The sequence below is a fragment of the Scyliorhinus torazame genome, unplaced genomic scaffold (genome assembly GCF_047496885.1).
Source record: "Scyliorhinus torazame isolate Kashiwa2021f unplaced genomic scaffold, sScyTor2.1 scaffold_687, whole genome shotgun sequence".
Lineage (NCBI taxonomy): Eukaryota > Metazoa > Chordata > Chondrichthyes > Carcharhiniformes > Scyliorhinidae > Scyliorhinus > Scyliorhinus torazame.
Genome location: NW_027308414.1, coordinates 71,893 through 87,213, shown reverse-complemented (window position 1 = coordinate 87,213; position 15,321 = coordinate 71,893). Strand labels below are relative to the sequence as shown.

General features: G+C 45.4%; 1 protein-coding gene across 1 annotated transcript in view; it reads left to right on the top strand.

The window, feature by feature from the left end:
• The window catches only part of LOC140406589 (thioredoxin-related transmembrane protein 2-like), a 38,411-nt gene extending 24,647 nt beyond the window's left edge, over nucleotides 1–13,764 (top strand). The window contains exon 5 of the mRNA XM_072494592.1: nucleotides 13,111–13,764. Coding sequence (XP_072350693.1) covers nucleotides 13,111–13,266 — 156 coding nt within the window. The 3' untranslated portion in view covers nucleotides 13,267–13,764. The remainder of the gene's footprint in view (nucleotides 1–13,110) is intronic.
• The last annotated feature ends 1,557 nt before the right edge of the window (nucleotides 13,765–15,321 follow it).

Below are 15,321 nucleotides of genomic sequence, written 5' to 3'. Positions count from 1 at the left end.
CACCCCGAACCCCTCGATTAGATTCCAGTCTGTAACTCACTCCCGAGTATCTGTTATTCCATATATAAACCACCCCAAACCCCTGGATTAGATTCCAGTCTGTAACTCACTCCCCGGTATCTATATTCTATATATAAACCGCCCTGAACCCCTCGATTAGATTCCAGTCTGTAACTCTCTCCCAGGTATCTGTTATTCTATATATAAACCACCCCGAACCCCTCGATTATATTCCAGTCTGTAACTCATCACCCGGGTATCTGTTATTCTATATATAAACCACCCCGAACCCCTCGATTAGATTCCAGTTTGTAACTCACTCCCGGGTATCTGTTATTCTATAGATAAACCACCCTGAACCCCTCGATTAGAATCCAGTCTGTAACTCACTCCCGGGTATCTGTTATTCTCTCTATAAACCACCCTGAACCCCTCGATTAGATTCCAGTCTGTAACTCACTCCCGGGTATCTGTTCTATATATAAACCACCCTGAACCCCTCGATTAGATTCCAGTCTGTAACACACTCCCGGGTGTCTGTTAAACTATATATAAACCACCCCGAACCCCTCGATTAGATTCCCGTCTGTAACTAACTCCCAGGTATCTGTTATTCTATAGAGAAACCACCCCGAACCCCTCGATTAGATTCCAGTCTGTAACTCACTCCCGGGTATCTGTTATTCTATATATAAACCACCCCAAACCCCTCTATTAGATTCCAGTCTGTAACTCACTCCCGGGTATCTGTTATTCTCTATATAAACCACCCAGAACCCCTCGATTAGATTCCAGTCTGTAACTCACTCCTGGGTATCTGTTATTCTACATATAAACCACCCCGAACCCCTCGATTAGATTCCAGTCTGTAACTCACTCCCGGGTATCTGTTATTCTATATATAAACCACCCTGAACCCCTCGATTAGATTCCAGTCTGTAACTCACTCCTGGGTATCTGTTATTCTACATATAAACCACCCCAAACCCCTCGATTAGATTCCAGTCTGTAACTCACTCCCGGGTATCTGTTATTCTATATATAAACCACCCTGAACCCCTCGATTAGATTCCAGTCTGTAACTCACTCCTGGGTATCTGTTATTCTACATATAAACCACCCCGAACCCCCCGATTAGATTCCAGTCTGTAACTCACTCCCGGGAACCTGTTATTATATATATAAACCACTCAGAACCCCTCGATTAGATTCCAGTCTGTAACTCACTCCTGGGTATCTGTTATTCTACATATAAACCACCCTGAACCCCTCGATTAGATTCCAGTCTGTAACACACTCCCGGGTATCTGTTATTCTATATATAAACCACCCCGAACCCCTCGATTAGATTCCAGTCTGTAACTCACTCCCGGGTCTCTGTTATTCTATATATAAACCAACCCGAACCCCTCGATTAGATTCCAGTCTGTAACTCACTCCCGGGTCTCTGTTATTCTATATATAAACCAACCCGAACCCCTCGATTAGATTCCAGTCTGTAACTCACTCCTGGGTATCTGTTATTCTACATATAAACCACCCCGAACCCCTCGATTAGATTCCAGTCTGTAACTCACTCCCGGGTATCTGTTATTCTATATATAAACCACCCTGAACCCCTCGATTAGATTCCAGTCTGTAACTCACTCCTGGGTATCTGTTATTCTACATATAAACCACCCCAAACCCCTCGATTAGATTCCAGTCTGTAACTCACTCCCGGGTATCTGTTATTCTATATATAAACCACCCTGAACCCCTCGATTAGATTCCAGTCTGTAACTCACTCCTGGGTATCTGTTATTCTACATATAAACCACCCCGAACCCCCCGATTAGATTCCAGTCTGTAACTCACTCCCGGGAACCTGTTATTATATATATAAACCACTCAGAACCCCTCGATTAGATTCCAGTCTGTAACTCACTCCTGGGTATCTGTTATTCTACATATAAACCACCCTGAACCCCTCGATTAGATTCCAGTCTGTAACACACTCCCGGGTATCTGTTATTCTATATATAAACCACCCCGAACCCCTCGATTAGATTCCAGTCTGTAACTCACTCCCGGGTCTCTGTTATTCTATATATAAACCAACCCGAACCCCTCGATTAGATTCCAGTCTGTAACTCACTCCCGGGTCTCTGTTATTCTATATATAAACCAACCCGAACCCCTCGATTAGATTCCAGTCTGTAACTCACTCCCGAGTCTCTGTTATTCTATATATAAACCAACCCGAACCCCTCGATTAGATTCCAGTCTGTAACTCACTCCCGGGTCTCTGTTATTCTATATATACACCACCCTGAACCCCTCGATTAGATTCCAGTCTGTAACTCACTCCCGGGTCTCTGTTATTCTATATATAAACCAACCCGAACCCCTCGATTAGATTCCAGTCTGTAACTCACTCCCGGGTCTCTGTTATTCTATATATAAACCACCCCGAACCCCTCGATTAGATTCCAGTCTGTAACTCGCTCCCGAGTATCTGTTATTCCATATATAAACCACCCCAAACCCCTGGATTAGATTCCAGTCTGTAACTCACTCCCCGGTATCTATATTCTATATATAAACCGCCCTGAACCCCTCGATTAGATTCCAGTCTGTAACTCTCTCCCAGGTATCTGTTATTCTATATATAAACCACCCCGAACCCCTCGATTATATTCCAGTCTGTAACTCACTCCCGGGTATCTGTTATTCTATATATAAACCACCCCGAACCCCTCGATTAGATTCCAGTCTGTAACTCACTCCCGGGTATCTGTTCTATATATAAACCACCCTGAACCCCTCGATTAGATTCCAGTCTGTAACACACTCCCGGGTGTCTGTTAAACTATATATAAACCACCCCGAACCCCTCTATTAGATTCCAGTCTGTAACTCACTCCCGGGTATCTGTTATTCTCTATATAAACCACCCCGAACCCCTCGATTAGATTCCAGTCTGTAACTCACTCCCGGGTATCTGTTATTCTCTATATAAACCACCCCGAACCCCTCGATTTGATTCCAGTCTGTAACTCACTCCCGGGTATCTGTTATTCTATATATAAACCAGCCTGAACCCCTCGATTAGATTCCAGTCTGTAACTCACTCCTGGGTATCTGTTATTCTACATATAAACCACCCCGAACCCCTCGATTAGATTCCAGTCTGTAACTCACTCCCGGGAACCTGTTATTATATATATAAACCACCCTGAACCCCTCGATTTGATTCCAGTCTGTAACTCACTCCCGGGTATCTGTTATTCTATATATAAACCACCCTGAACCCCTCGATTAGATTCCAGTCTGTTACTCACTCCTGGGTATCTGTTATATATATAAACCACCCTGAAACCCTCGATTAGATTCCAGTCTGTAACACACTCCCGGATGTTTGTTAAACTATATATAAACCACCCCGAACCCCTCGATTAGATTTCAGTCTGTAACTCACTCCCGGGTATCTGTTATTCTATATATAAACCACCCCAAACCCCTCAATTAGATTCCAGTCTGCAACTCACTCCCGGGTATCTGTTATTCTGTATATAAACCACCCTGAACCCTTCGACTAGTTTCCAGTCTGTAACTCACTCCTGGGTATCTGTTATTTTATATATAAACCACCCCGAACCCCGTTAGATTCCAGTCTGCAACTCACTCCCGGGTATCTGTTATTCCATATGTAACCCACCCTGAACCTCTCGATTAGATTCCAGTCTGTAACTCACTCCCGGTTATCTGTTATTCTATATATAAACTACCCTGAACCTCTCGATTACATTCCAGTCTGTAACTCACTCCTGGGTATCTGTTATTCTACATATAAACCACCCCGAACCCTTCTATTAGATTCCAGTCTGTAACTCACTCCCGAATATCTGTTATTCTATATATAAACCACCCAGAACCCCTCGATTGGATTCCAGTCTGTAACTCACTCCCGGGTGTCTGTTATTCTATATATAAACCACCCCGAGCCCCTCGATTAGATTCCAGTCTGTAACTCACTCCCGGGTGTCTGTTATTCTATATATAAACCACCCCGAACCCCTCGATTAGATTCTTGTCTTTAACTCACTCCCGCGTATCTGTTATTCTATATATAAACACCCCGAACCCCTCGATTAGATTCCAGTCTGTAACTCACTCCCGGATATCTATTATTCTATATATAAACCACCCCGAACCCCTCTATTAGATTCCAGTCTGTAACTTACTCCCGAGTATCTGTTATTCTATATATAAACCACCCTGAACACCTCGATTATATTCCAGTCTGTAACTCTCTCCCGGGTATCTGTTATTCTATATATAAAACACCCCGAACCCCTCGATTAGATTCCAGTCTGTAACTCTCTCCCGGGTATCTGTTATTCTATATATAAACCACCCCGAACCCCTCGATTAGATTCCAGTCTGTACCTCACTCCCGGGTATCTGTTATTCTATATATAAACCACCCTGAACCGCTCGATTAGATTCCAGTCTGTAACTCACTCCCGGGTATCTGTTATTCTATATATAAACCACCCTGAACCCCTCGATTAGATTCCAGTCTGTAACTCACTCCCGGGTATCTGTTATTCTATATATAAACCACCCTGAACCCCTCGATTAGATTCCAGTCTGTAACTCACTCCCGGGTATCTGTTATTCTATATATAAACCACCCTGAACCCCTCGATTAGATTCCAGTCTGTAACTCACTCCCGGGTATCTGTTATTCTATATATAAACCACCCCGAACCCCTCGATTAGATTCCAGTCTGTAACTCACTCCCGGGTATCTGTTATTCTATATATAAACCACCCTGAACCCCTCGATTAGATTCCAGTCTGTAACTCACTCCCGGGTATCTGTTATTCTATCTATAAACCATCCCGATCCCCTCGGTTAGATTCCAGTCTGTAACTCACTCCCGGGTATCTGTTATTCTGTACATAAACCACCCTGAACTTCTCGATTAGATTCCAATCTGTAACTCACTCCCGGGTATCTGTTATTCTATATATAAACCACCCCGAACCCCTCGATTAGATTCCAGTCTGTAACTCACTCCCGGGTCTCTGTTATTCTATATATAAACCAACCCGAACCCCTCGATTAGATTCCAGTCTGTAACTCACTCCCGGGTCTCTGTTATTCTATATATAAACCACCCCGAACCCCTCGATTAGATTCCAGTCTGTAACTCACTCCCGAGTATCTGTTATTCTATATATAAACCACCCTGAACCCCTCGATTATATTCCAGTCTGTAACTCTCTCCCGGGTCTCTGTTATTCTATATATAAACCACCCTGAACTCCTCGATTAGATTCCAGTCTGTAACTCTCTCCCAGGTATCTGTTATTCTATATATAAACCACCCTGAACCCCTCGATTAGAATCCAGTCTGTAACTCACTCCCGGGTATCTGTTATTCTCTCTATAAACCACCCTGAACCCTTCGATTAGATTCCAGTCTGTAACTCACTCCCGGGTATCTGTTCTATATATAAACCACCCTGAACCCCTCGATTAGATTCCAGTCTGTAACACACTCCCGGGTGTCTGTTAAACTATATATAAACCACCCCGAACCCCTCGATTAGATTCCAGTCTGTAACTCACTCCCAGGTATCTGTTATTCTATAGAGAAACCACCCCGAACCCCTCGATTAGATTCCAGTCTGTAACTCACTCCCGGGTATCTGTTCTATATATAAACCACCCTGAACCCCTCGATTAGATTCCAGTCTGTAACACACTCCCGGATGTCTGTTAAACTATATATAAACCACCCCGAACCCCTCGATTAGATTTCAGTCTGTAACTCACTCCCGGGTATCTGTTAATCTCTATATAAACCACCCCGAACCACTCGATTAGATTGCAGTCTGTAACTCACTCCCGGGTATCTGTTAATCTATATATAAACCACACCGAACCCCTCGATTAGATTCCAGTCTGTAACTCACTCCCGGGTATCTGTTATTCTATATATAAACCACCCCGAACCCCTCGATAAGATTCCAGTCTGTAACTCACTCCCGGGTATCTGTTATTCTATATATAAACCACCCTGAACCCCTCGATTAGATTCCAGTCTGTAACTCACTCCTGGGTATCTGTTATTCTACATATAAACCACCCCGAACCCCTCGATTAGATTCCAGTCTGTAACTCACTCCCGGGAACCTGTTATTATATATATAAACCACTCAGAACCCCTCGATTAGATTCCAGTCTGTAACTCACTCCTGGGTATCTGTTATTCTACATATAAACCACCCTGAACCCCTCGATTGGATTCCAGTCTGTAACTCACTCCCGGGTATCTGTTATTCTATATATAAACCACCCCGAACCCCTCGGTTAGATTCCAGTCTGTAACTCACTCCCGGGTATCTGTTATTCTGTACATAAACCACCCTGAACTTCTCGATTAGATTCCAGTCTGTAACTCACTCCCGGGTATCTGTTATTCTGTACATAAACCACCCTGAACTTCTCGATTAGATTCCAGTCTGTAACTCACTCCCGGGTCTCTGTTATTCTATATATAAACCAACCCGAACCCCTCGATTAGATTCCAGTCTGTAACTCACTCCCGGGTCTCTGTTATTCTATATATAAACCAACCCGAACCCCTCGATTAGATTCCAGTCTGTAACTCACTCCCGGGTCTCTGTTATTCTATATATAAACCACCCCGAACCCCTCGATTAGATTCCAGTCTGTAACTCACTCCCGAGTATCTGTTATTCCATATATAAACCACCCCAAACCCCTGGATTAGATTCCAGTCTGTAACTCACTCCCCGGTATCTATATTCTATATATAAACCGCCCTGAACCCCTCGATTAGATTCCAGTCTGTAACTCTCTCCCAGGTATCTGTTATTCTATATATAAACCACCCCGAACCCCTCGATTATATTCCAGTCTGTAACTCATCACCCGGGTATCTGTTATTCTATATATAAACCACCCCGAACCCCTCGATTAGATTCCAGTTTGTAACTCACTCCCGGGTATCTGTTATTCTATAGATAAACCACCCTGAACCCCTCGATTAGAATCCAGTCTGTAACTCACTCCCGGGTATCTGTTATTCTCTCTATAAACCACCCTGAACCCCTCGATTAGATTCCAGTCTGTAACTCACTCCCGGGTATCTGTTCTATATATAAACCACCCTGAACCCCTCGATTAGATTCCAGTCTGTAACACACTCCCGGGTGTCTGTTAAACTATATATAAACCACCCCGAACCCCTCGATTAGATTCCCGTCTGTAACTAACTCCCAGGTATCTGTTATTCTATAGAGAAACCACCCCGAACCCCTCGATTAGATTCCAGTCTGTAACTCACTCCCGGGTATCTGTTATTCTATATATAAACCACCCCAAACCCCTCTATTAGATTCCAGTCTGTAACTCACTCCCGGGTATCTGTTATTCTCTATATAAACCACCCAGAACCCCTCGATTAGATTCCAGTCTGTAACTCACTCCTGGGTATCTGTTATTCTACATATAAACCACCCCGAACCCCTCGATTAGATTCCAGTCTGTAACTCACTCCCGGGTATCTGTTATTCTATATATAAACCACCCTGAACCCCTCGATTAGATTCCAGTCTGTAACTCACTCCTGGGTATCTGTTATTCTACATATAAACCACCCCAAACCCCTCGATTAGATTCCAGTCTGTAACTCACTCCCGGGTATCTGTTATTCTATATATAAACCACCCTGAACCCCTCGATTAGATTCCAGTCTGTAACTCACTCCTGGGTATCTGTTATTCTACATATAAACCACCCCGAACCCCCCGATTAGATTCCAGTCTGTAACTCACTCCCGGGAACCTGTTATTATATATATAAACCACTCAGAACCCCTCGATTAGATTCCAGTCTGTAACTCACTCCTGGGTATCTGTTATTCTACATATAAACCACCCTGAACCCCTCGATTAGATTCCAGTCTGTAACACACTCCCGGGTATCTGTTATTCTATATATAAACCACCCCGAACCCCTCGATTAGATTCCAGTCTGTAACTCACTCCCGGGTCTCTGTTATTCTATATATAAACCAACCCGAACCCCTCGATTAGATTCCAGTCTGTAACTCACTCCCGGGTCTCTGTTATTCTATATATAAACCAACCCGAACCCCTCGATTAGATTCCAGTCTGTAACTCACTCCCGAGTCTCTGTTATTCTATATATAAACCAACCCGAACCCCTCGATTAGATTCCAGTCTGTAACTCACTCCCGGGTCTCTGTTATTCTATATATACACCACCCTGAACCCCTCGATTAGATTCCAGTCTGTAACTCACTCCCGGGTCTCTGTTATTCTATATATAAACCAACCCGAACCCCTCGATTAGATTCCAGTCTGTAACTCACTCCCGGGTCTCTGTTATTCTATATATAAACCACCCCGAACCCCTCGATTAGATTCCAGTCTGTAACTCGCTCCCGAGTATCTGTTATTCCATATATAAACCACCCCAAACCCCTGGATTAGATTCCAGTCTGTAACTCACTCCCCGGTATCTATATTCTATATATAAACCGCCCTGAACCCCTCGATTAGATTCCAGTCTGTAACTCTCTCCCAGGTATCTGTTATTCTATATATAAACCACCCCGAACCCCTCGATTATATTCCAGTCTGTAACTCACTCCCGGGTATCTGTTATTCTATATATAAACCACCCCGAACCCCTCGATTAGATTCCAGTCTGTAACTCACTCCCGGGTATCTGTTCTATATATAAACCACCCTGAACCCCTCGATTAGATTCCAGTCTGTAACACACTCCCGGGTGTCTGTTAAACTATATATAAACCACCCCGAACCCCTCTATTAGATTCCAGTCTGTAACTCACTCCCGGGTATCTGTTATTCTCTATATAAACCACCCCGAACCCCTCGATTAGATTCCAGTCTGTAACTCACTCCCGGGTATCTGTTATTCTCTATATAAACCACCCCGAACCCCTCGATTTGATTCCAGTCTGTAACTCACTCCCGGGTATCTGTTATTCTATATATAAACCAGCCTGAACCCCTCGATTAGATTCCAGTCTGTAACTCACTCCTGGGTATCTGTTATTCTACATATAAACCACCCCGAACCCCTCGATTAGATTCCAGTCTGTAACTCACTCCCGGGAACCTGTTATATATATAAACCACCTAAAAAGTTTACCACAAACCCGGTGGTGGCGGCAACATTGAATATCTGGGGACAGTGGAGGCGACAGAGAGGGGTGCGGGGAGCCCTGGTGGGGTCCCCAATCAGGAACAACCATAGGTTCGCACCAGGAAGAATGGATGGAGGATTTCAGAGCTGGTTCCAGTTGGGAATTAGGAGGGTGGGAGATTTATTTATAGATGGGACTTTTGCGAGCTTGGGAGCATTGGAGGAAAAGTATAAGTTGCCCCGGGGAAATTTCTTGAGATATATGCAGGTGAGGGCATTTACTAGACAACAGGTGAGGGAATTTCCATTGCTCCCGACACAGGGGATACAGGACAGGGTGCTTTCAGGGGTGTGGGTCGGAGAGGGCAAGGTGTCAGAGATTTACCGAGAGATGAGGGAAGAGGGGGAGGAGTCGGTGGGCGAACTAAAAGTAAAGTGGGAAGAAGAACTAGGGGAGGAGATAGAGGAGGGTATGTGGGCTGATGCCCTAAGCAGGGTAAATTCCTCTTCCTCATGCGCCAGGCTTAGCCTGATTCAATTTAAGGTGCTACATAGAGCACACATAACGGGAGCAAGATTGAGCAGGTTCTTTGGAGTGGAGGACAAATGTGGGAGGTGTGGCGGGAGCCCGGCAAACCACGCACATATGTTTTGGGCATGCCCGGCACTGGAAGGGTATTGGAAGGGAATGACGGGAGTGATTTCGCGGGTGGTGAAGGCCCGGGTCAAACCAGGCTGGGGGTTAGCTCTATTTGGAGTTGCGGAAGAGCCGGGAGTGCAGGAGGCGAAAGAGGCCGATGTCGTGGCCTTTGCGTCCCTAGTAGCCCGGCGCAGGATCCTACTCATGTGGAAGGAGGCGAAACCCCCCGGACTGGAGGCCTGGGTAAACGATATGGCGGGGTTCATTAAACTGGAGCAGATAAAGTTTGCCCTGAGAGGATCGGCTCAAGGGTTCACCAGGCGGTGGCAGCCATTTCTCGACTACCTAGGGGAACGTTAGAGGGAAGACAGATGACCAGCAGCAGCAACCCAGGGGGAGGGGGGAGGGGGGGGGGGAGGGGGGGGGGGGGGGGAGGGGGGGTTTAGTTTAGGTCAAAGATAAAGGGGTTTTGTTACTTGTGTATTGTTTAAAATTTCTGTATTGTTATTGTTGCGTTTGCTTTGTAAGAGGGGAAAAATTGTTGTTTGGGAAAAAAATTTTCAATAAAACATTTATAAAAAAAAAAATATATATAAACCACCCTGAACCCCTCGATTTGATTCCAGTCTGTAACTCACTCCCAGGTATCTGTTATTCTATATATAAACCACCCCGAACCCCTCGATTAGATTCCAGTCTGTAACTCACTCCCGGGTATCTGTTATTCTATATATAAACCACCCTGAACCCCTCGATTAGATTCCAGTCTGTAACTCACTCCCGGGTATCTGTTATTCTACATATAAACCACCCCGAACCCCTCGATTAGATTCCAGTGTGTAACTCACTCTCGGGTATCTGTTATTCTGTATATAAACCACCCCGAACCCCTCGATTATATTCCAGTCTGTAACTCAGTCCCGGGTATCTGTTATTCTATATATAAACCACCCCGAACCCCTCGATTAGATTCCAGTTTGTAACTCACTCCCGGGTATCTGTTATTCTATAGATAAACCACCCTGAACCCCTCGATTAGAATCCAGTCTGTAACTCACTCCCGGGTATCTGTTATTCTCTCTATAAACCACCCTGAACCCCTCGATTAGATTCCAGTCTGTAACTCACTCCCGGGTATCTGTTCTATATATAAACCACCCTGAAACCCTCGATTAGATTCCAGTCTGTAACACACTCCCGGGTGTCTGTTAAACTATATATAAACCACCCCGAACCCCTCGATTAGATTCCCGTCTGTAACTAACTCCCAGGTATCTGTTATTCTATAGAGAAACCACCCCGAACCCTCGATTATATTCCAGTCTGTAACTCACTCCCGGGTATCTGTTCTATATATAAACCACCCTGAACCCCTCGATTAGATTCCAGTCTGTAACACACTCCCGGATGTCTGTTAAACTATATATAAACCACCCCGAACCCCTCGATTAGATTTCAGTCTGTAACTCACTCCCGGGTATCTGTTATTCTATATATAAACCACCCCAAACCCCTCAATTAGATTCCAGTCTGCAACTCACTCCCGGGTATCTGTTATTCTGTATATAAACCACCCTGAACCCTTCGACTAGTTTCCAGTCTGTAACTCACTCCTGGGTATCTGTTATTTTATATATAAACCACCCCGAACCCCGTTAGATTCCAGTCTGCAACTCACTCCCGGGTATCTGTTATTCCATATGTAACCCACCCTGAACCTCTCGATTAGATTCCAGTCTGTAACTCACTCCCGGTTATCTGTTATTCTATATATAAACTACCCTGAACCTCTCGATTACATTCCAGTCTGTAACTCACTCCTGGGTATCTGTTATTCTACATATAAACCACCCCGAACCCTTCTATTAGATTCCAGTCTGTAACTCACTCCCGAATATCTGTTATTCTATATATAAACCACCCAGAACCCCTCGATTGGATTCCAGTCTGTAACTCACTCCCGGGTGTCTGTTATTCTATATATAAACCACCCCGAGCCCCTCGATTAGATTCCAGTCTGTAACTCACTCCCGGGTGTCTGTTATTCTATATATAAACCACCCCGAACCCCTCGATTAGATTCTTGTCTTTAACTCACTCCCGCGTATCTGTTATTCTATATATAAACACCCCGAACCCCTCGATTAGATTCCAGTCTGTAACTCACTCCCGGATATCTATTATTCTATATATAAACCACCCCGAACCCCTCGATTAGATTCCAGTCTGTAATTCACTCCCGGGTACCTGTTGTTCTATATATAAACCACCCCGAAACCCTCGATTAGATTCCAGTCTGTAACTCACTCCCGGGTATCTGTTATTCTATATATAAACCACCCTGAACCCCTCGATTAGATTCCAGTCTGTAACTCACTCCCGGGTATCTGTTATTCTATATATTAACCACCCTGAACCCCTCGATTAGATTCCAGTTCGTAACTCACTCCCGGGTATCTGTTATTCTATGCAAACCACCCTGAACCCCTCGATTAGAATCCAGTCTGTAACACACTCCCGGGTGTCTGTTATTCTATATATAAACCACCCCGAACCCCTCGATTGGATTCCAGTCTGTAACTCACTCCCGGGTATCTGTTATTCTCTCTATAAACCACCCTGAACCCCTCGATTAGATTCCAGTCTGTAACTCACTCCCGGGTATCTGTTCTATATATAAACCACCCTGAACCCCTCGATTAGATTCCAGTCTGTAACACACTCCCGGATGTCTGTTAAACTATATATAAACCACCCCGAACCCCTCGATTAGATTCCAGTCTGTAACTCACTCCCAGGTATCTGTTATTCTATAGAGAAACCACCCCGAACCCCTCGATTAGATTCCAGTCTGTAACTCACTCCCAGGTACCTGTTATTCTATATATAAACCACCCCGAATCTCTCGATTAGATTCCAGTCTGTAACTCACTCCCGGGTATCTGTTGTTCTATATATAAACCACCCCGAACCCCTCGATTAGATTTCAGTCTGTAACTCACTCCCGGGTATCTGTTAATCTCTATGTAAACCACCCCGAACCCCTCGATTAGATTCCAGTCTGTAACTCACTCCCGGGTATCTGTTATTCTATATATAAACCACCCCGAACCCCTCGATTAGATTCCAGTCTGTAACTCACTCCCGGGTATCTGTTATTCTATATATAAACCACCCCGAACCCCTCGATTAGATTCCAGTCTGTAACTCACTCCCAACAATGTCTGTTGTTATCTCTGGAATTGTGCAGGAGAACCTCATCCGGGAGTTTAACCTGAACGAGTTGTACCTGCGTGGGAATAAGACCATGAAGGGGAAGGAGGATGCCATCCCGGAAGAAGGTGCTGAGGGCGAGGAGGAGAGAACGGTGGAAAATGGCGAAGTGGAGAGCAAGAAGGACAGATGAAGGGGCCCAAGGCGCGGTGGTTGGAGGTGGGGGGGGTTCTGGTCAGAACCCGAGCGAGCGAGAGAGAGATCGTAGTGCGAGGGGAAGTTTCACTGCGACCGTGTCCACCCACATCCTCTCTCCCCGGGCGCGGCCTGCCAAGGGCAACCATCTTGGTCGACCCCTCTCCCATCCCCCTCCCTGCCACGCTAGGTTCCTCATCCGTTGAGGTATCGCCGATAGGCTGGGGATTATCATCCCTACTTTAAAGTAGCTCACCGTGCTGTAGCCCCTGATGCCTAACCCATTCTGCCTCCCCTGCCCATGGCACGGGGGGCCTGGCATCGGGATCCCCTCAAATGCTGGGCAAGACCGCCCCTCCGTGATGCTTTCCACCACTTTCAGATAACTCGCGATGGGGGGGGTTTCTAGACAGACTCTAACTCTGCAATCATTGTATATTGTGACTACTTTCCCATGATTACCTTCACTGTAATTTATTAAAAAGAATGCTTCGCGGCTGGTTCTGTCATTGTCAAATACCGTAGTTGTCGCCTCTCAGGAGTGTCTCTCTCTCTCTCTGCATCCAGTCAGCCCTTCACACGTCTGCCCCTTGGTCTGAAAAGCACCTTCCCCATTCATCGCCATCACCCTGCACTCAGAGAAATGTACAGGCAGCTCTCCACTGCCAAACCCACACCGTCAGGGTAATGTAGAGGGAGCTCTACACTGTATCTAACCCGTGCTGTACCTGTCCTGGGAGAGCTCGATGCTGACACTGGGTATAAAGTGGGGGACACACTGTCAGGGTAGTGTAGAGGGAGCTCTACACTGTATCTAACCCGTGCTGTACCTGTCCTGGGAGAGCTCGATGCTGACACTGGGTATGAAGTGGGGGACACACTGTCAGGGTAATGTAGAGGGAGCTCTACACTGTATCTAACCCGTGCTGTACCTGTCCTGGGAGAGCTCGATGCTGACACTGGGTATAAAGTGGGAGACACACTGTCAGGGTAATGTAGAGGGAGCTCTACACTGTAACCCGTGCTGTACCTGTCCTGGGAGAGCTCGATGCTGACACTGGGTATAAAGCGGGGGGGGACACTGTCAGGGTAATGTAGAGAGAGCTCTACACTGTATCTAACCCGTGCTGTACCTGTCTTGGGAGAGCTCGATGCTGACACTGGGTATCGAGAGGGGGACACGCTGTCAGGGTAATGTAGAGGGAGCTCTACACTGTGTCTAACCCGTGCTGTACCTGTCCTGGGAGAGCTCGATGCTGACACTGGGTATAAAGTGGGGGGACACTGTCAGGGTAATGTAGAGGGAGCTCTACACTGTATCTAACCCGTGCTGTACCTGTCCTGGGAGAGCTCGATGCTGACACTGGGTATCGAGAGGGGGACACACTGTCAGGGTAATGTAGAGGGAGCTCTACACTGTATCTAACCCGTGCTGTACCTGTCCTGGGAGAGCTCGATGCTGACACTGGGTATAAAGTGGGGGAACCGGCCATCCATGGTGGCCACGGCTAATAAATTCCACGCAGGGGGCGACTCAGAAGTACCCATTTATCAGGTGGATTTTGACCAGTTAGGCTGATTTGCTCACATTGTTCTATGCAATCCTCCGGCCTGGGATTGGATAGGAGTTGGACCTGAACTGAATTGAAAATCGCTTATTGTCACAAGTAGGCTTTGTAGAAGCCAGGTATTTCTAATACACCTGATATGGGTAAAAGATAGCTGTTTAAGCGTAAATATTAAGCCCCAGTTTTAAGTTAAGGATTAAAAACATATTCTGCAAATTCATTTAATCATTTTCCCCAACACAACTTATAAATACATAGTTTTAAAGTAACTCAGAAGTCTGATAAAATAAGCACTTTTTCACATTTCTCCAAGGACATTGGCTGAATCCATGGCAACGAGGTGACAAGAGCCCAGTAACTTAAAGGCTCAATTGTTCTCATTCCGGGCCATTCGTGATTTACAGTCTGAATCACATTCCATAACGCATACAGGCTGAAACATTTTAATGGACAGTTTATAAAACATTGAATCAAATATACTTGAT